Source organism: Microchirus variegatus (genome assembly GCF_963457635.1).
Source record: "Microchirus variegatus genome assembly, chromosome: 19".
Classification (NCBI taxonomy): Eukaryota; Metazoa; Chordata; class Actinopteri; order Pleuronectiformes; family Soleidae; genus Microchirus; species Microchirus variegatus.
This window is the reverse complement of record NC_139820.1, coordinates 8,117,405-8,140,374: the sequence shown is the minus strand read 5'-3', so window position 1 is coordinate 8,140,374 and position 22,970 is coordinate 8,117,405. Positions and strand designations below refer to the sequence as shown.

The 22,970-nt window shown below is 40.9% G+C and overlaps 1 protein-coding gene across 1 annotated transcript in view; it reads right to left on the bottom strand.

Moving 5' to 3' along the window:
- LOC310940749 (phospholipid-transporting ATPase ABCA1-like) overlaps positions 1-18,783 on the bottom strand; it is a 34,114-nt gene extending 15,331 nt beyond the window's left edge. The window contains exons 1-12 of the mRNA XM_083905745.1: positions 18,651-18,783; positions 14,524-14,632; positions 13,614-13,707; positions 12,671-12,812; positions 12,214-12,332; positions 9,160-9,281; positions 7,364-7,555; positions 5,882-5,971; positions 2,791-3,034; positions 2,250-2,389; positions 2,043-2,159; positions 959-1,153 (exon numbers count right to left, since the gene is read on the bottom strand). Of these exons, the coding sequence (XP_083761871.1) occupies positions 959-1,153; positions 2,043-2,159; positions 2,250-2,389; positions 2,791-3,034; positions 5,882-5,971; positions 7,364-7,555; positions 9,160-9,281; positions 12,214-12,332; positions 12,671-12,812; positions 13,614-13,707; positions 14,524-14,589 (1,521 nt within the window). The 5' untranslated portion in view covers positions 14,590-14,632; positions 18,651-18,783. The remainder of the gene's footprint in view (positions 1-958; positions 1,154-2,042; positions 2,160-2,249; positions 2,390-2,790; positions 3,035-5,881; positions 5,972-7,363; positions 7,556-9,159; positions 9,282-12,213; positions 12,333-12,670; positions 12,813-13,613; positions 13,708-14,523; positions 14,633-18,650) is intronic.
- Positions 18,784-22,970: the final 4,187 nt, after the last annotated feature.

The window sequence follows — 22,970 nt, the reverse complement described above, 5'->3', positions numbered from 1 at the left end:
CACACACACACACACACACACACACACACACACACACACACACACACACACACACACACACACACACACACACACACACACACACACACACACACACACACACACACACACACACACACTTCTTGCAGGGTCATCAGGGTCAATGGGTTAAGTGTTTTATTGAGTTGCAAGATGCAAGATTGCAGCCTTGTAAAAGGAAATGTCATTGGGTTTCATCCAGGGTATTGTGTTTGGGAATTTTGCTGCATTGACCATAGTCGTAAGAGGCACATTATACAAGTCATCTGTTGTATTTAGCGAGATTGTCTGCATCATCATGGAAAACATACTTTTTTTAGATGCAATTATTAACATAGTTTGTGGTATTGATATTAAAGAAGTCTCAGTGAGGAAATCCCCCGACAACAGATAAATCTAATGATAATTGGCCATTCATTGTTGCATGAACATCGATTAACTTTCTGCAGGCCTTTCTTGGGGGATGGTTGTTTATCACTAAGGCTTGGCTCCGAAACACTTACCCCAAAGACAGAGACACGGCGCAGTGATACACTTGGCATATCCGTGAATCAATTTGATGAGGGAAGGGAAGAATATCTGATTTCAAGACTTGTAATAGCTGTGCCAAGATCTAAATGGGGCTCAAAGTGCATTAGGCAACAATGAATGTTACTGGGAGACTGTAATTATATGACCTACATGGACAATTGTTATTTAACCCATTTCTTATCTTAGGTCTCATTGCATCTGGATCTAAATGGAAGATATTGGATAACAGCTACTTCACAGACACAAGTTAAGACCCATGCAAAAAGTGATTATTGTTGTTGACCTTAAAACCAAAAACAACCACAATGTAATATGATTTCACACGTCTGCATGCTAACTTAGTTTCCTCAGTATTTGGACTGCATGTACTTTCATGTAGCTTTTATTTTCAAATCAGTAGCGCACTGACCTCCATAAAGCGTGAGATGGTCTGTATGGCCTGGTCAGTTTCGTTGAAGGCGTCTCTCCAGGTATAAACGGATCCCGCAGGTCTTTTGTCCTCAGAAGCCTTGGACAGGAAGTGGAACACATCTGACACGCGCCACTCAGTCCCAACAAGCTGGGCGTTGAAGAATGCAGCGCTGGCATTATTCTGCAGCAGAGTCTGCAACAATATTAAGGGTTTGGATTGATTATCATATTGCCCTGACACAGATGCACTGTTTTTGTTCAACCAATTTCACCCTTGTCTCAGGCAAAGACTGGACATCTTCAACAATTATGTGCCCTGATATTTTAAAAAACCTGGGATCAAAACAAAATAAAATAGACACAGAGCTTCATGTGGGAGTTAGAGAAACGACTAATGACTTGACCACAAACTTAACCCGTGGCTTTGCAACTTTGCAGTTCACCGCACAATATGTCAGCAAACCCAAATGCCTGGTATCGGTTGTGAAAATGTGTCTATAACTAAATGTTTAAACAAGGTCTGGTCGAACTACTATAATTCCGGGGTCTGAATGTCAGTATCATATTCCACCACTAGGTGGAAGTGGTGCTCCTGCAATTTACTCCTGCAAAAAATCCCTTTGTAGCCTGGCCATGAACAAATGACATCATATATAGACCGATTTTTTTTCCTGAAGAAAGTGATCAAATAATATGGTAATAGAGATCGAAAGTGAAGTTAAAAAGTCTTGTCATTAAGCTTTGATTGGTTCTGAGTGGGAACTCGATTAGAATTTCACATCATTTGTATCACACTACCAAGACCTCTATAAATCCAAGGATGCTCGTCTTTGTCCCTTTTTAGCTGCATTTTACAATCCTGTGCAATTGGTGAAATCCATGTTGTCACACCTAGAATATTCATGGGTGGCGCTCTCACTTCCAGGGAGAAGCATTAAAGTTTAAGATTGTCCTTCGCAGTCGCAGAGATGCACAGATTACTCTCTTTAAAGCTCGAATGTAAACAGGAAGGGGCCCAGAGTACACACACTCTTATGTTCTTATGTGTGTGTACGTGAACAATGTCAGGGCGTCCCACTTACCCTGACCAAGTCCATCTCCTCGCTATTCTCCATGAAGTTCCAAACTTTGGGTTTCATCTCCTCCCACACGCCGCCGAGATCCCGCAGTATACCAAACTCCTGGAAGGTCTTGTTAACCTGCAATCAGAACCAGATCAATATTAAGATAATTCTTAAGTGGTTCTGTAATTCAAAAAGGGCTTCAGACATGAGAGAGGCTTCCTGTACCTCATGGATAATCCTCTGGGTTGCCGGAGTATCTGGGGTGTAGAGGATCTTCCCCAAGAGCAGTGGCTTCAGAGCTCTCCAGATCATCCTGGAAATGGGACTGGACTCCAGGTTCTTCATCATGTTGTTACAAAATGGGGCTAGAAAATAAAACCAAGCACAACTTTAGTACACTTAGAAATAAGGGTTCCAAAAGGGTCCTTCTACAAGGGCTGAGGTTCTACATGGAACCAGTTGCTTCTGAAAAATCGAAGAAAGGGTTTTTCGAGGGTTCTCTGTAACACTAATGGTTCCAGTAAGGACCGTTTTGATCCAGAGAACCCTTTAAAACCCCTTTCCCAAATAAAGGGTTTCATAAAGGGTTCTTGGTGGAACCCTCCAAAACCTAGGTTCTCCTATGAGGACAAGCCAAAGAACCTTATATGGTTCTACTCAGCACTTAAATTTCTAAAAGTGTATTTTTGTTGTTGTTGTGAAGGACTGAGTGTAAGACAACAAAGGAAGAAAACATTAATCAGATCAAAGAGCTCTGGACACTTACTGGACGAGTTGTCATATGCAGAGGGAGGTTCACTGTCACTGTCATTGCCGTGGTTTCCAAACAGGGCCTTGTAGTTGTTGTCTTCATACCAGTTGAGAGATTTAATTTTGAGGCCGCCCCCCTCGGGGTGTCCGCAGACGATACGCGACACAGCCTGGTACACCTGGTTTGGAGAGCCTGTGGCGTTTGCAGTCAGATAGAGGATCTCCTTTCGCATGTCCTTCCAACTGTTCATACCAGCGAGCTGAGGGAGAAACGCACGCACGCACACATACACAGAAAGAGTGTTAATGTTGCCGTCTGATCTAAATTTGCAGTCTGTGGTGGTATTTTTTACTTTCTTGTGCATGACATGGACGTGTCAAGTTGTACTTTCTGAACCAGCAGAATTAAATAAAAGCCAAAGGGAGTATTTTTGAGCCAATTTCAAAAAGAGATTAGTAAGATATCATGTTTACAAGACTGTGACAAATGGGCAGATGAGAAAAAATCCAAATGCCCCCCAGACGACGGCATAAAAATAATTTTAGACTGACATTTATGTCTTAGCTTTTAGGTCTAAATGAGATCGGCTTCCAGTAACACAACAAGAGCTCTGTAATGCGTCCCCCCCACTTGTGTGCATCAGGTGAATGTGGATTTAAAAGGACTGCAGCGTCACAACAGAGAGAAATGTGCGTGGCTATCAAAGGTTATCACTTGCACCGCCGGTGGTATTCTAGAAGTCAAGTGTTGCACGAAAGAGTGGAGATACTGAACACTTAGCCGTCTGCCAGACTGCGATTAATCTGACTGCTGTTCCCAGATCTGTTCTCGTCTAGTGCAGTCAGTCAGATAAACCTATATATAAACCTACGGCTTGTTTATTAATTTGCATTGTCCCCGTTTACAAAAATAAATCATTACATTCCTCTCCTCTACCCTCAACGATCACATGCCCGGTTACATCAGGCTGACGGCAGCAAGGAGTTTGATTCATACAGGGGTTACTCCAGGTCAATTCACCACCACTTCCCTCTGTTTATGCAGACAAAGTGGTCAAGTATGAACGCAATTATGACACCAACACACAGTAGGGAAGGAATGACTGACAAGTCCGAAAGAAAGACAGGCTGAAAGACAGACAGACACAGACAGACAGAAAGAAAGAAAGAAAATAATATATGGTTGCACTGCAGGAGGAGGAGGTGGAAATGAGAGCAGACAGCAGCAGTGGAAGGAGCGAGAACAAAGAGAGGTTACTCTCGGTCATTCTCCTACTAAGCACCTTGGTAGGCTCCTCAAGTAGAGCACTGTTATACTGCGATAGTTACTCAGCACACACACTCACTCATACAAACACACACAGATCCTGAGACACCGTGTGCAACTGTTTCAGGACAAATAGGCCCTGTAATATTTTCAACTTCCCGTCAAGGCAATGTTCAACAAAAGAGAATGCGATACACAAACACACTGAGATCACTCTATTCACTGTTGCTGTGCAGCTCTGCTCTCGGCCATATCAAACAGTCACATGCTTTCTTGCCTGTGTGTGTGTGTGTGTGTGTTGGGTTAGACTGGGCGCAGATCTAGGTCTTAGGTAGGTGGCTCACTGTTACGTGACTGTCTGTGCGCATTTATGCATAAAAAAGGCTTCAGCGTGTATGTGTGTGTGTGACATATTAACTTGTAATATGTGCCTTCATCTCTTTGCTGCCAGAAGCTACAGTATCTGTGAAAACACCACAATGACTGGCCAATGACTGCTTTTTTTCCTCGCTCCTGTTCTGGTGTCGATTTATTTAGTTGGTCTTCATTTGACTGAGTATACAGTATGTGTTATTTTCCTTTAGCAAAGATGAATATGTTAACTTTGATGACTACACGCACAGGTACACACACACACACACACACACACACAGGCAGCAGAGGAGGATTGGCCATGAGTAACCCTGTAGTAGAGCCTGTGTGAGGTTACTATCGTACACATTTCCACTCCACTTATTTTGATGAGAGCAGCTTCGGGGCCTGGCACAATTAAATTAATATGCAAAGGTACAATTTGACTACAACTGAATTAGGTCGTGCCCCCTCCATTAATAAACTTCAGACCGAGTCACATTTAGTATAGTTAAATACCTTTTACTTCGAAACGAGGTTAAACATATCAGATATCAGATTCCTACTATGATCAGGCTTTGGAGCAAGAGCTCTTGATGCAATGGCAAGAAGATATTGTCAAGGTGTGTAATGGACGAAAATGAGAGCTGAACACAATAATCTACTTACAGACACAGAACCGACAATACGCAGACAGTATGGACGGCTATTCTTACTTTACTTTACATTAAAAAGGTCATGTATATTTGTTGTTATTACATCATTTTCTGTGTCGCTGTGTGACGCTGTTGGATAAACACGACAGTTCACACCTCATCACATCAGAACATAACAGATAAATGTGAAGCTAGAACTCAAATTAATTAATTTTTTTTTCCCTTAAGGCAATTTTATACACCTAATTTGAAGCACGGAGCTTCACAATACCACCAATTGACGAGGAACGGCTTCCATAAGCAACAAGATAATCATAGATTAACTGTATCTGTAACCGTGATGCGACCTGTTGTTAGGACATACCTGACGTAAGAGAGGGCTAAAAATAAGCGCAGCAGTCCACGGGCATAAATGACCGACTGACGCGACTTTGATCAGAGACAAACAAACAAACAAACAAACACAAGGGCAATTTTTTGTTCTTTAAAATCACTGCACATTCACATGGCACGGCTCAAAATGGAATGTGATGAGGTGAAAAAGTGTGTGGGGGGGGATTAAAAATGCTTAATGTTGCAGCATTAGTGGTTGGAGATGAGCTCACTGTTGTTGTTACAGCTGCTCAGAAAGACCAGCAGTCTGCAAACACATGCTATACAACAGAGCAAGAGCCTGAGATGAAGAGGAATCTGATGTTTTTTTTCAAATTATTATTTAGAACATGTAGCCACGTTTATAGCACACTTCCTCTGAAACACTGTCACAGGCTATGAAAGGCATCATCTTCTCTTTTTGAAAAAAACCCCCCAAAACATTACATAAGGTTATTTACCTCCACAGCCAGCACTCCGAGGCTCTCCAGAAGAGTGTCTGTGGCAGCTGAGACTTCCTGTACGACTTTGGGGTCAGACCTCACGTCCTTCTGTTGGAGAGAAAGGGGATCATTAGAGTGCTGCAAAAGCTAGTGTCTGTGTTTTTTTTTTTTAAGTTTGTGTATTAAATTGATGTATGAAGGGAGAGGAAGGCTGCCGTGGCAGCTGAAAAAACCCTCAAACTCTGATACAAAAGCTCTGATATTTGTCACTTTTCTACGCTTGTCATTAAGCTGGATTCTTATTATCATATTTGGTACGTTTTACTCTATTAATAGGGCTTTATAATGCAATGCAATGGAAAAAGAACAGTGTCAGGTTTAGTTCAGGGAAGAGGAGCTGAGAAAGGCCTCCTGTGTTACTACTAGGTCTGTGTGTATACTTGTTAGGTTAAAGATGAGGGAGGTTTGTTTAGGCCGTCCAAATAAATGAAAGTCAAATCTATGTGTGTGTGTGTGCTCGTCAGTCACACTCAGCTGTCAGTTGCTGGAATGTCCAGCACTCGATAAAGCGCATGCACCGCTTAAGAGAGAACAGTTGTCTGAGAAGAGAAACGTACTGTGGCTTTCCATTCCCTTAAATGCTCACAGTCACGAAACGTTTCCCCCCCCTCTCGTACGTGCATGAAAACACACGGTGTAATTAATGGGAGAAAGTTAAGAGTTGAGACACATTGGCCTATCATTCCTCACAATTCTGTTACTTTGGGAATTTCCTCCGTTTTTCAAAACGTGGACGGAGAAGACGAACGTGTGTTTTTGGTGAACCAGGTCCACACCGAGTCAGATTTCATTCTCAAAGTAAGCTGCTTTGTTTAACCTCGAGCTAGTTATCATTTCCCACAATAACTCACATGCTGGTCATGCGTTTTATCGGAAGGGGATGTTGCTCGAGGAGATGCAGGCAGAGGAGAGGGCAACGAGCGGGAAATGGGAGAAAGAGGACGCGAAAAAATTAAAAAGGGGGGGGGGGGCAAAAAGATCAGGAATAAAGACCTGGTCTGGCCTTTATTAGCCCTAACATGCCAGAATTATACAAACAATGTCACATCACATTAGCATCACAACAATTTGCTCCCCCCCTTTAGCAATCACAGTAAACTATTCAGTAAACACCAACGTTTGAACAAATAAAATGGCCATGGAACATCAAGTACTTCTGCTTGTACCGAGGGAGGAGGATATCTGCGGTTTCCAAATAATAATATGACTCCCAATAGACTGAAAGTCATTGCATTTTCTTGAAATCTTCCCAATCTTGCATAATTTAGAGGTAACACAGCTTTGAGGAAACATGGTTGAGTAATGCGTCTTTTCCAGTTATCATGTGAAGGAACTGTAGGAACACAGTGTCATGTTGACCTTTGGTTGTAGTTTGAAAAAAAAAAAAAAAAACAGATTCAGATTCTGTCCAGCAGGAAGTGACCGAGCACAGGAACTCACCCGAATCGGTTTCAGAAAGTCCAGATTGGACAGGAAGTGGCTCTGGGCCTCGTCTAGCCACTCGCTGGAGGACTTGCATATAATTTCTTGAGTCATACGGGACACGTTGAGGTCAGCGATATGGACAAACTCCTCCAGCGGCGTGGTGTTACAGAGATCTCGCAGGTGGAAGCCAAAACCTTTAGTTAGCACCTGGATACAAGAAAGAAAGAGAGCACAGTGGTTTAGATGAGTGTTAAAATACATAGCAGATTGAAAAAAAAAAAAAACTATGATAGATTTTGTTCATTTGATGAAGTGTGTGTGTGTGAGTGAGAGAGAAGGGGGGTGGACATTTATCTTCTAAATGTCCTTGACCATTCCGTGTGATGGCATCATGTCTCCCACGCAGTGACAGGTGTTAATGAAAACGTGGGAGTGGGAGACACTATCATCCACTATCATCTAGCTGAGAATTTAAAACACATGTTTACTAGTGTGCATCTCATTGCAAAAAGACAATTTATTAAATTACCCTCCAGACAAACAAGGGATTTATATGCTTCCATTTAATTTTGACTCATTCTCATAAATAATGCACACTCTCATAGTCCTCTAGTCTGCCCCGTTCGATCGATCACTGTGCAGGAGAAAGGCAGGGGTTGAGCAGCATCATGTGGTGTAATGTGAATTTGTTTTCCGAGCTTCTGTCTCTGCACGTGAGGAGAAACGGTGTGGAGGGGGTAGTGAACGGGGGCCGGTCACGTGACTCTGGTAATCCAACTGCAGAGCAGGGACGACGTGACGGGCTGGAAGCTGTTGTTGGGGTGGACCAGGGTAGTTTAACGAGCAAATGCACGTCCAATGCACGTCTCGTGTGTGAAATATGGAAACGGGGAAGTGAAAATGAGAAGTGAAAAACTCGCCAGTTGTCAAAAAAAGGAAAAATGTGTTTGGTTTTTTTTAATGGAAAAATAAAAATGGGGGGTGGGGGTGGGGTGCAAACATACTCACAACAGCCATTTTATGTGCCAGGTATTAAGGGCTTAGCAGTCACAACAGAAACCCTTTGCCTGACAGATGCTGTTCAGCCAAGCTCCGTGGATTTATACACAGGCACTGAGGCCACGGCAGAGTATAATACTATACTGTTATACCAGCCAGCTAGTGATAGTGGAGGCCAGTTTGTTATATTAAAGGGGACATATTATATCCTATTTCTCCATGACATCAGCCACTGAGGCTACTGGGAGCTAACAGCAGTTAGCATTTGGAAAAGTGATTATTTGCAGGCTCTAGCAGGCACATTGCCGTCATATATAACATGTAACAACTGGACAGATAAATCCTCTGAGGCTGGAAGTTTGTGTAGAACTCTGTGCTGCACTGTGGAGCCAATAATAGAACGTTTTGCTGACTTCCGGTTTTCGGATACTGCTGCCCTCTTGCGTTTTTTTAGGGACAAAGCGGAGCTCCGCAAGACAACAATTCCAGGAATTTAGCGCATTGTGACGTCCCAGTGAGTGCGGAAGTCAAGCTAGTACTTAGACTGAGGAGGACCACACAAACATGAGTGAGTCATCTTTTTTCACACTTTGCCGACTGATAGGACCTCCAGAGTCTCAAATATAAGAATTAAAAGTTTTAAAAAGTTGATTTTGGATAATCAACTTTTTGTGTTACAAATTTCAACTCATTTAGTAATTGGCTATTAAAGGAGGTAAGGTAAACGTTGGAATATATCAGTATATAATAGGAAGACAACTTCATTTCGAATGTCCAAAAGCGTGAAAGAAGAATTTAAAGAAGTAGTTTACCTTCTCCAGATTGACGTTAGCATCCATGATTTGCGTCGAAGCGTGATGAGGAAGTGACGCATTGTGGTGCAGGAAGTGGGAAAGGGTCTCTTCGTCTCGCAAAAAGTCCTTGAGCTTGAAACCTACGGGAAAACAAAAAAATAAAAGTGTTAAGTTAAGAGACTCAGATCACTTATGAGCTTATAGGACAAAACCCACAGGAAAAAAAAATCAAATTGAAGATTTCATCAATGATTACAGATTATCACAATATTTAATAAATCAATGACACATGGACACAGAACATAATACTTCACTGGATGAAATGATTACCTGCAGGTCAAATGATATACTGACTTTTTTTCTTCCCCTTAGCTCCAAGTACCCAGTCAGAGGTTACTTTGGGACAGTCAACTTTCACAGAGATTCTTGCTACTCCTACTTCCTTCCCTGTTTTCTCCTCCATTACCTTTCACCTACATTCTTTGCCCCGGTCCTCACGCAGCCTCACAACGCTGCGTTATGTTACGATTGCTTGTTTTTGCTCGGCTCTCATCCAAATACAAACATAATTCCACTTCATGCGTTTGATATATGGTAAATAAATCCTTGCGAGAGCAGATGTCAGGGCTCCGGCTGTTCTGATCCCTTGGTTTCCAACTGATTTTTTTCTACTTCTTTATTTCTGAACATTGTTGGTGCTAAAAATCAGATAAGAACACCTTTAAATTGCATTTAATGTAATCCAGCAGACAAATAACAAGTGGTGCTGGATTTTCACTGCAGTCAGCATATTTTTCCACATACAAAACTACTTCTTTAACTGGGACATGAATAGGTTATGTCAATAAAAGGACTATGTTATTCTGTTAGATTAGGTTTTTCCATCAGCAAGCCTTCAGATGTTCAACCCTATAAAGATAAAGTTGCATCTGTCGAAGTCGGTGTCCATTCACCAATACGCGAGCGCATATTTATTTTGCATTAGCATGCTAATACTTTCCGAACCTGTTTCCAAAGGTAAGCTAGCGAGGCTACGAATAGCATTAGCGTAGGGCGAACATAATATAAACACTGTGCAACCTCATTAACGCAAATGTTTTAATTTTCGATTAGCATTAGCGTAGCGAGCAGTTGGGACTCTCAGTCACGCCAGTCCTTATTATGCGTTACCATAACTGAAAAAAATGAAATGAACAAAATAAGTTTCCTTTCCAATATTTTGACCCCCCCTACCCCCCTATCCTTGTTGCCGCAAGTAAATCTCTTTTAGTCGCGCACGCACGCGCACACTGGAAACCCTGTGCACTGATAAACTGAGCATCCTTTGGGAGGAAGTGAAATAGAACAGTGTGTTTTCTGTATGGTGAGGGAGAACAGGTCCCTCTCCTCTGCGACTGGGTGACTGCGTGTGTGTGTGCTCTCGGAGTTTGCGTAGTGCGTTACACATACAGCATTTCTGCTCCCGTGGGATTCTGTGTAAATGTACTGTGCACCTGTGCCTAGTTTGGTCTCGGGAGCAAACATCCGGGGAGCGCTAATAAGGTCTAATCACTGCCCCAATAGAAAGTCACAACTCCCCTAGTGCATTGCATCCAGGACCCAGAGGACACACTGGACTTGTTCGCCGAGTAAGCAAAAGTTGCTTGCCGCGTTTTAATCCATGTGTGTTTCTTTATTTACAATGCCTCGTGAATAAATTAAAATATTTTCCGTGTTTGCTTGTTTGGGTGTTTCCGCTGTGGTGCAGTCAGTTGGAATTCAGGTTTCAGGGCCCTACATTAACGCTGACATGTCTATACATGTTTCCTTCCTTGTTTTTCATTTAACGGTCCCAACATCGTCACATACCTAAAGAACTAGTGTTATCCTTTGTCAAACTGGTCCACAAAAAAAAAAGCTTCCAAATGTACCACAACTTGTCTTACAAGAACAACACAGCATTCCCGATGCCTTGGCATGTCATATCAACACAAGATGGCTCTGGCGTGTATTACTATTCATCAATTTGTGTGAATTTGGTTGGAACAAAAGTTCTACCTCTCTAAAAAAAACAATATTTCTAAGAATGTGATATTATAGACGCTCATTCAGAGGCAAATTTATACTTAAAAATACAACTACATCATTTTTGTTTTGCTCCTGTGTGTAAGCTCTCTCGGGTCATGATCGTTTGGCAGAAACTGTTGTGCAACCAACTTCTACAACTTCTGGAAAAAAAAATAGGAGATTTGTTCTGAGCTAAAAAATCTTTTCCCAGGACAATTATTTTCTGGGCAAAGTGAATGTGTTTATGTGACTTCCCCAGAAATAAAGTAAACAAATGGCAGAGTTCAATGCTGTCCTCTTTCCTGTTTCCAGGTTCCTTCCTCCAAGAACAGTGGAGTCATCAACAAGTTGTTATTTTAGGAAGAAGATCTTTCTCTGGTCACACCGCTGCTTCAGAACCCCTCAGCACTTCAATTTGAGATAAAATTTGAACGCGTTTGCAAAAACTGGGAACTGAGTTTGCAGAAAAGGGTGAACTTTGAGTGATAAACAACATCTGCCATCTGTCTACATACACAGGATGGAGAAGCATTCCAGTCAGGACATCGAGGCATTTTGCTGCCAGATCTGTGCTGTGATTGTACTGTGACTGTCAGGGTGGTGCAGATCTTTTTTTTCCCTGGGTTCTTTACTTGGGACAACCACGTGATGAGAGGCAAAGCATCTACTCACACAGACTTGTGGGGGAAATGGTGCCCCACCACAGCCGGCGGGCAGTGATAAGAACGGGGCAGGTTACACCCTGAATAAGTCTCTGAAGTCACATCAGTTACATCGGCTGCTACACTGCATATGTCGCCTCGACAAATTGCTCAGTTTAAGTTTAATACTTAAACGAATAACTACCTCTATAAACAATAAGGCTAAAAAGTTGCACCAACAACATTTTGTGAATAGACCATAGATGTGCGTCACAGTTTAAGTACAATTGCGTGTGCTTTTTTGGAGTTAACATATTTCCAAGAAAAGGGGATACAAATCTAAACGCAACACAACATGTCACAACAAGGTTGTGTGTGTCCTTACGGGCAGTGTTCTTCTGCAGCTTCCTGAGGGCCCTCAGCAGTCCTTTGTAGCCCTCGTAGCTCTTATCATTCTGAGTGTACAGCAAGATCTTTTTGGCATCGGTAAACAGACGGGAAATTCTGAGAAAAGAAAAAGAGACATAAATATCACTCATCATATTTAATAATGTTCTGACAAATGTTTTCTACTTTTGTCTTAAAAGATCCTGTGTATAGCATCTATTGGCAGAGAAACCCATAAGTATGTTTGTAAATGTACTTTAGACAATGGCCTTGCATCACATAAGCTGCCATTTTGTGCCTCTGTTTGTACAGCAGCCTAAAACAGACAATCCAGCCGGAGCTTGCGTTTCAAGTTTTGGAAAACAGGAAAACAACACACTGGACCTTTAATGAAAGCTTTTAATATGTTGTAGTAAATGAGTGAAAATTTAAATACTAAAGGTCATATTACTCACATGGAGTCATTGAAGTTTCCCACCACTGCGGGACTCTCTCCGGGGGTGGGACTGCGGAAGCAGGGGTTGTTGGCGTTACAGATGATGCCTTGTACCCAGGGAAGAGTGCCAGCTGAGGGCATGGCTTTGTTGGGGAAATGGCCTGGGAAATTAAGCATACAAAAATATAAATAAAGAATTTTCAAACGGTTAATTCACTCAATCAATATCTAATAGTTGTTGCTTAAAACAAGGTGGAATCACTTTTACAAATGGTGCTCGATCGCGATCATCGATCTTTTGAACTCTTATCAGCTGACATTTCTGCTACTGTTGCTGCACTTTACTACTCGTAGATAAGCTTATAAAGAGACAAGAGGGTCAGGAGGCTAAACACTTCTTCACTTAGGTTTGACACCATTTGAACTGATCTGTGATGTTGTCATTGTATGCCAATGCTTTTGTGTAAAAAGAAACGTGTGGGTGAGATCAGAATATAAGAACATAGATTAACGGCATCGTGTGTCTCTTTGGAAACCACTGGCAATTTTTCCTTTGCTTCTAAGTGAATAAATGTACTTTTTGTGTGTGTGTGTGTGTGTGTGTGTTTTCAACAATGCATGAAGTCAAACTCAAAGTTGTTAAACCAGCCCTGGAGATGAATCATATTGTATTTTCCAGGGCCCGAAGGCCCTGTCACATGGTTCACAGAGAGCAAATATTGACAAATCAAACAGATCTCGCTGTGACAATAACACGTTGATCTTACCAGGAATTAAGAGACACACGCTTATATAACAGACATTGTAATGGAACAAGAACATTAAACTTAAATTAAATGTCAGTCGAGTGATACAAAGCATTTGCGAGTAAGGCATTATAGATGTTATTCAGATATTTGTCGGTGTGAAAAAAGTACTTGGGGGATATGATCATTTACTATATTTTTAAAATTTCTCCTTACATTGATGTTGCTCGTAGGGTGGGTAATACATTCGGACGGAGATCAGGATGAAGAAGATGAACAGAGGCCAGATGATCTCGATCAGCAGCTGGAGCTAAGGAAGGAAGATCAAACGGGTGTTAAACAAGCAAAAGGAGGGCACGCTTCAAACTGGTTTTTCAAACTGGTGCATGGTTTTTCTTTGCACTTTTTAAGATCATCTAAGGTCATCCACTACTCTAGTGATTAAGATGTTAAGTTAAAGGGGAAAAAGAGATACAGGGTTTAGCAGACTACAGATGTCTGTTCCATTCCATGTCCTGTTCACTTGATGGATAAATGATCGAATTGTTCTCAGGCGGTGAGCCTTTGCAAAAAAAATAAAGACGTTTTGTGTCACCGCTTAGAGCCGAATTTCATTTACATGACTTTGGGTGCGTGGGCATCAACCCGGCACTAGACAGCAACTGGATAATGATAATCACATATTTGACCAACTCATGCTCCATCTCATTAACCGTAAAGCCTTTCGGCACAAATGGAGTACAATGGAGAATTACATAATTTCTATTGTTGTGGGTTATATGCACTTGAGTCATACATTTTAATCTGAACAAAAATCCCCATTACAATACAGATATGCCTTTGTAACTTGTCATGTGATGCTGGGAAAATCATCTGAGTCAATGTCAACTCACTGGAAATGCGACGGAGGAAAAACAGCCATTAAATTATAAATTATGCTTTATCTGTACATTCCAAATTGTAAAGGCTTATCGAGCAGCAAGTATGCAATCTGAATGTGTTATACTGAACATGTTGAAAAAAAATTAAACCTGTGACCTGAGAAACACCCATGAAGATCATAAATAGTAAAGTAATTGACAAAAAACATACAACGGACACTCATTTACTGTGAGCTCATACTTACAGTCTGCCTCCGTCTGAAGGTGAAGTTTTTCCAAAGCAGTAAACCCAGCTGAGTGGAGACCGCCATGTTGCCGTCTTCACAGCCTCACCGAGAACACTCCTGCTCCTCACTGTGAACCCACAAAGACAGAGAGATGAGTGGGTCAATGAGAATAAATAAACTCGTCAGGCAACTGTGTTCCTTCAGGACCGAGACGTGTGTTCAAACGAGAAGCTTCCGTTCTGACCCACATAAAGGATGTGAAAAGTGAACAGAAGACGCTCTACATCAGCAAACCACCACCACGAGAACATGCGACTGCACGCAGTGCAACGCCGAGCCGATCGTGTCACGACACGGCAGGAAAAGCAAACGATGAAAAACTCAACTAAAAGAAACAATACCACAGATGCTTCAAGGAAATAGAACAGGGTCACAAGCTTTACCTGTGTGTTTGTTTGTTTTAAAACAACAGAAACAGATAAAATTTTATAAAAAAATATGCTACACTGAAATTCATCTATGAAGGAAAACTCTCAGAGTAGCGTCGAGTCCAGCAACTCTCAGTGAATGTGGTCAACCCCCGCAGACTGCGGCCAACTTCATGTCGACTCATCTGTTCAAAGGTCACGGCAACAGCTCAGCTAGGAGGATGGTCGGACATTTTCCTCTGGTGAAAATAGTTGGTAATAATTAGAGCCGCGAGTAACGGTTATTCTTATTATTAGTCTTTTATTTTCTCGAAAACGTTAAAAAGCGTTAATCAGCGTTTGTCAAACCTGGACATGACGATGTTCTCGAATGTCTTGTTTTGTCCACAAACTTTTCACATTTTAGAAGCTAAAACAATCAGAAATCTTGTTTTAATCATGAAAAAGAGCTTCAAACCGATCAATCGATGATCAAAATACCTGACGATTAATAATCTAGCAATAATTTCACCATAATAAATCATCCCTCCCCCTTGTTTACACCGTATACACAACACACAATGCTGCATTCAATGCAAATGCAAAAATAAAAGATCACTTTAAAACCACTGTTCAATCTATCAAGTCACTGATTAAAAACCAGTTTAATCAACGCACAGTGATTAACAGACAGTTCCACACCTTTGTTTCTTATAGATTGAGAGGTGAGAAGTGACATGTGACTCATCCTGAATCCAACCCAGTTCCGCCTCTGCCTGCATTTTTTGCAGATTCAAATGTCCTTGATTTTCTGTCCAAACTTGCCTAATGCAACATTCTTTGTTTGCATGCTCAGCCCACCGAGTCCATCGCGTAGAGTTTCCAGGAAGAAGATCGGGGTCGACTTACACTAACTGCAATGTTGAGATAGTGGGTCTTTTTTAACCGAGTCTAACGAATAAAACCAAGAAGCCCTTCAAATCAGAAACAAACAATTGACTTTTTAATCCTGTTTTTAAACAGTCAAAATTGAGACCCTTATCTCCGAGTTAAATGCATTACAGCCTGCAGCAATTAAATTATAATGTGATCCAAAGTCAAAAAGTTGTAGCTTCTATAACATGTTTTCTCATGTTCATAAATAGCTTAACATTAAAAAAAAGTGCCATCCAGTGCCATTTTTTCCACTTTTGTAAGAAATACTCCGAGAAAGAAATCACAGAACTCTGTCAAGGACGCTAATGTTCAAACATGCCCTTCTCTAAATAATTAACCCACTTTTCTACGGTTTTACACAACGTGCTCTCTCCTGCTATCATCATGACATGACATGGTATTCGCACTTTACCAATTTAACAGCGGTCTCCAGTTGCACGGCAGATATATTAAACAACCGTCAGACTTTATGCCCACTGGCAATGAATAAATCCCACTGCACCCCTCCCATCTTACCAATGTGGACTGGCCAAGAATGCACAAGTGTCAACACGAGATAAAATATAATACGCACAACGTGTTTCGGCATTAAACACGGCAACAGTGAAAAACCTTGCACTGTTGCTGCGCGTCTTAAATAAATACGCCGACTGGAATGTATAATATGTCGCAATAAAAAAAAACAAAAAAAACAACAACACACACTTTGGGATCAGCAAACATCACAGTGACCAATGTTCAAAATCTGCTTGTTCTGGTGCAGCTGCTTTCTCTCTCAGTCGCTGGGTTAACGGCAGGCAGTAAGAAATGCCACAAACATAAACAAACAATATACAGATATAAATATATATATATACACATATATGTAAATATATCTGCGTATATATATATATATATATACACACACACATATATCTATATCTATATATATATATATACACACACACATATATATCTATTTATATACCCACATATATACACACACACACATACATATGTATATATGTATGTATGTATGTATGTATATATATATATATATATATATATATATATATATATATATATATATATATATATATATATATATGTTGCTCTCACTGTTGCTGAGAGCTTAAAAATAATGACTGCGGCCACAAATCAGCATATTCTTTGTTTATGCACAGTATTTGTGCACTTTTCTTCCAACCGTATTCTGCTACATGGCGTATGTTTTTAAAGGAGGGGAGGAGGGGAATAAACACCCCCGTCATTTCCATGCTGTGGTCTGTTCATTTGCAGTCAGACACAGCTGGCATACGCTGAGGGTATTTTGACCTTATTCTTTTGTTGTTGTTGTTGTTGTTGTTTATGCCTTCACTGATATTGCACCTACGTGTCACCCTTTTTCATCGTCTGCATCAGTTTGACTCCCACTGACGCCTTTGCCGTTATCAAAATCCGTCTCGTGGCGAGCTGAATTTTGGTGAAGTGCAAAAGCAGAGATAAGATGGTTTTATCTGCTGAGTGAGTGTTGTGCAGCAGCAGCAGCAGCAGCAGCAGCAAATGGTGCAGAGCCATTGCGCCTCTAGTGGCGCAAGCCAAAAATGTTTCATTTTTCCACTTGTTTACCATCAATTCTCGCTCACGTGTTATGTCACACTCAGGCATTTCTCATCCTCTCATCCCATTGTCTCACTTGTTTGCAGCAAACACTTGGCACCTTGTTTAAAATGCCCAATAAAACAAAGGTCATTTTATTTCTATTAAGATAAAAATAAAAGACGCTGCTTTCCCCCCCCCCCTTCCCCCATGAAAGGGGACATCAAAGCTCGAGTGAAAACAGCAAAACAGAATATAATGCTCTCGTCAACTGCACAAAAATACACTGAAAACACATTAATGTGCTGTTTTCTCGTGCAGACTTCGAACAAATCAAAGAAGGAAAAATAAAAACATTTGAAAAACATAAACTGAAATGACCAACAGTGATAGGAACACATTTTGCACCATACATTAATGACAATATAGAGTGAGAAACCCGCTGGGTCTGAGTGATTAACGTGTGCGCTTGTGTTTCATTGTTCCGTTGAAAAAAGGTTACTGTCGGTCATTCTTGCTTCGCCACGCTGAGCGTCAAGCAACGACAATGAAAGAGCAAGTACAGGAAACGAGCCTTTCGCAATAAACTGCATTTATAACAAACTGTGAGCATATTGGTAATATACGACATTTAATCCACTGGATTTAGATTTAAATGTAAACGGGAGCGGGATGTGCGACGTGCTGCGTCGCTAATTGTGTTGTTTTTCCACTGATAATCTTCTATGTCACAGCAAGGAGACTTTTATTTTGTGAAACCTCACCAGAAGTCGCGTGTCGACTACAGCTGCCTTGATATTTTGTCCGACTCCACAAGCGGTGGATGAGGACACGAATACGCTCGATAAAAGAGCAAAAAAACAGCGAACAAATTTCGTGACATTTCAGCCAAACAGCAGCATTAATGTGAACATGTAACGCTCTCTCGGCACATCTCACTTCGCTTTGTTTCTGAGGCGTAAAAACGACGGAAAACGTCCGCAAACAGAGACTCATTGTCGGGATGAAAATTTCACAAAGACGACAAAAAATATTCCGTTGTTATTTAGACGTTACATTACATAAACTCGGCACATTAAGCCGAGAACAAAAATGTGATACGGTATTTTTTTTTTAACTGCAACGCGGTGACTAAACTACATTTCTTTGTCGCTCCAACAAAGAAACTCACAAATCTCACAAACACACCAAAAAAAAACTAAGAAAAAAAAGCTCCAAACTCACCAACCCAGTTGCTGAACAGGGTGAATATCCACTCTTTCCTTTCATAAAGTACAATTCCTTGTCCAGAACAAACACTTGTAAAATGGTAAATAAACGGTCCCCCTCGTTCCTGCGCCGCTTCGGTGTGTGTCTGACAAAAGTGTTGTTTTTTTTTCCTCCAGTAGGCTTTTATAGCTCAGCCCGAAGCAGAGCAGAGCAAAGCGGAGCGGAGCAGCAGAGGTAACTCCCGGTCACGGTGTGCTTCGCTTCTCTCTTTTTTTCTAGGCTCCTCCCATATAAGGCAAGCACGTGCAGCGTCAAAACATTTCTTAAAGGGCCAGCGACACTGCACCGTCTCCATGATGTCTAGAATGTACGGAAGCCGAATGCATTCACCTAAAATAATATAAAAAAACGCTGTGTTTTTACATGTTTTTTTGTACATAGTTAATGTGGTAAATACGGAAGCGTATTGCATTCACTTGAAAAAAAAAAAAATCCTGTTTTTCTCACTAATTAATTTTCGGTTTGATTTTTTGAATAATCTTTTTTCTGTTTTTCTGACTAATATTTTTTTCCCCTGTTTTTCTGTCTAATTATTTTCCTGTTTTTCGGAGTAATTTTTTTTCTGTTTTTTGGGGTAATTTTTTTTCTGTTTTTCGGAGTAATTTTTTTCTGAGTTTAGAGAGCATTTGAAATAATAAACACATTCACTCCTTTATTGAGAGTTCGATTTATAACAACATGGATGGCTTGTTTAGTTTAATCAAGTTTTACTTTGATCTGGTTTTAAGACACTGGGAGATAGTCCTGTCTTTAAGTCACATAGATGGTATTATCATTAGTTTGTCGACTTTACGCAGGCACCTGAGGACTTTGCGGTTGTTTTAATTGACCCGCTACAGTAGATCATTTATGAGGCATGTATGTGCGGGAAGGAGTCACCATATGTGTATGCATGGATGTATATCCATGGGTGTATGGGAGTCACTTGCAGGTTGGAGGTTCTCGCGAGAGTTCTCGATAATTCAGAAAAAAAATTACTCTGAAAAACAGAGGAAAAAGATTTGCACGAAAAACAGAAAAAAAAATTACTCCGAAAAACAGAAAAAAAATTACTCCGAAAAACAGAAAAAAAATTACTCCGAAAAACAGGAAAATAATTAGACAGAAAAACAGGGGAAAAAAATATTAGTCAGAAAAACAGAAAAAAGATTATTCAAAAAATCAAACCGAAAATTAATTAGTGAGAAAAACAGGATTATTTTTTTTTTTTTCAAGTGAATGCAATACGCTTCCGTAGGTAAACGACTATTCTAGTCTGTTTTTTAATGGAATATGTACATAGGTGTACAGAGGCCCATTTCCAGCAACCATCTCTCCAGTGTTCTAATGGTACATTGTGTTTGCTAATCGCGTTAGAAGACTATTGGATGATTAAAAAATCCTTGTGCGATTATGTTAGCACAGTTGAAAACAGTTTTGCTGGTTCTTTGACGAAAGCAACGTTTGAAGGGCAAAATTATTATTTTGAAAAAAAAAAAAAAACATTATCTCTAATCTCATCGATGTCTTGACTATATTTTCTAGTCATTTGGCAACTCTTTTGATGAATAAAAGTGTGACATTTAATGGAAAACACAAAAAAAAATGGTATAGGTGACCCAAAATTCAAGAACGACAAAATAACAAAACTGTGGACATTCCATTACTGTTTCACCCGTTAATAAAGGAAAATCACCAAACACTTATGAAGTGATGAAAAAACACTGGCGGAATAAAACTACTCAACGCAATATAACAGAAGATGGTTGCAATACCCCGTATTCTGACCCCGTACGGTGCTAACGGTTCCAAGAAAAGACATTTAGATAGTTATTTAGATGTTTACTTACATAAGTCAACCACAGCTGCAGGTTGCAGACCCCTGCTATCGCTAATTGTTCCATATTTGGTATTAAAAATAATAAAAAGCCCTTCCCTAATCTGCATTAGATTGGTTATATGGGTCAATTTTTGTGTGGGTTCGACCTGTTTTCAGCCATTTAGCTTTACTAAGTGTTGCAAAAGACATCTAAACATCGCAATAATGAGAAACCAGTCGTGCGAAATTGTTTGTCAGAATTCATATTCACGAGTTAATGTCGCAGTAAACGAAATTAAAAATATGAAAATACAATGCATAAGGGCCTGTACACACAAAATTGAGCGCTGGAGAATCTGCAAAAATGTTATCTTTAAGCATTTTATCCACACAGATCGGCTGTTTTGAGAGCCCTAAAATACCAGGTCACAAAATGCCACCCGTGCATTTTCATGTCTACAACTACCACGCTAATTTGGGAAAACGGAATAATGTCATAGCCCCCACCTCTCTCTTGCTCTTGCATTTGCTGTCCCTCAGTACGTTTCCATGCACAGTGCAATCGAGCTAAGGCCATAGTCCGACTAAGATAGGCAACTGGACAACAAGTCCGAGTATACACGCGGAGGAGAAAATCTATTTATCGGCCGCGTACGTCTGACTGTTGACCTTTACGTCACAGAAAAACAAACAAGCGAACGGCGAGATGGATCGCGCTGTGGTTCTGTGTGTTTTGTACCTGCTGTTCGCGTTAATCATGATACAAATTAGATCAAGCAGGGTTCTTGTGGTTGCTGTGTGGGCCGAAGAAACTACAGTACTGCAATTTATCTATGTCCTACCATCTTCTACTTCTGGGTCAGGAAAGACCGGGGAGGAAATTTTGGTGCATGCGCAGAACGCCAAGTCTAACCAAGACATGCAGAAGTAATCGAGGTGTGTTAGTCCGACTAAGACTAACTCGATTTTTAGATGAGCTAGTCTCTGTCATCCTTTTTCCTTTTGACAGTATTTGCATTTCATCCACACAGAGATGCCATTTTGGGAGCCCTGAAATGATATTTTTTGGAAAACAGGTCCTAGAGTGGGAACATCTCCAAACACCACCCTTTAATTGTCATGTAGACATTGTTTGTCCCAACGTCTTTGGGAAAACAATTATGTCATAGTCCCACCTCTGTCTTGCGCTGCCTTGTCATTGTTGTGATCCTCCTGTGTGTTGGTTGAGATTGTTTGGTTTGTTTGCTTTATGATAACTTATTTTCAACGTCTTCTTCTCTGTTTTTGGTGTTTTTACAGTGACCTGGCCACTAAGACACTGCTGTACTCCAGCGATTAGAGTCATTTTGGGCGTTTCATGTGGCTTAAAGGTGAAGTAAGTAGTTTATAGTGCCATCTAGAGGAGAGGCTGAATTTTACAACAAAGAACTGCTCCTCTGCTCACCCCCTCCCTTCCCTGAGCGATACGGTATCCTCAGCAGGTCAAATGTCGTCCTCGTCGTCTTTCTCCGTGTCAGCAGATGAGGTTCGTGAGGCGAGGGAGAGGGTGAGCTACCGCGGCCGTGGCAGACGAAGCGGAGAGAGAGGAGGCGGGACTTCCGCTACAAGTAAAGAGACGCTTGATTTGTTCTCTCGCGTTTGTCCTTACAGGCTCCGGTAGAAACATGGCGTCATGGCAATGCAGTAGCGGCCCGCGACCATGTTATTTTACATGACTTTTTGAAACACTACGAAAATGAAACAAAGAATATTATACAGCGACTAGACAATGCAGGAGCACATAATATGTATATATCACATCATATAAACCAATAAATACTACACAGTGTCCCTTTAAGACTTTTCCTGAAACAGTAGGGCCTTATTTTTGTGCTTGGTTTGTTTGTTAGGTGTATTCAAACAGGCCTGGTAAATTACTTTTTAGGAACAGAAAAAGAAAAAAAAAATCCTATCAGGAAAGTTCTGTTTCCTTGTGGATGAGGCCTACCTCAGTTGAACTGCCTACTTCAGGGTTGTCAGCATGCGAACTGCTAACACCCAATTAATCTTGTCTCTCCAAGTGTCTTTTGTGATATGTAAGGTCACCTTCCTAAAAAATAATTGCAAATGCCATTACATGTTTGGATGCGCGTGTGTAGCGCAGTGACTGATCGTGATCCTCGGGTTTACCCAGTGTGTGATGGTGACAAGCTTCAGCCCTCCGTGACCCTGGACAAGATAAGCTGCTTAGAAAATGGATGGATAAATGTATGTTAACTTGAGATTGCTTCATTTGCTCTCAGTGCTTTCATCCATCCATACAAAACTATAGACTCAGGACAAAGCGAGCAGGACATGTGCAGTGACTGCTGCAGCGATGCCAACCACTTTATCAGGAACGCAATGATAATCATTCCTTCATCACATGGATTCAAGATGTTGGTTCATTCATTTGAGACTCTGCTCCGTGCTGGCATTACGGCATCAGATAGTATACA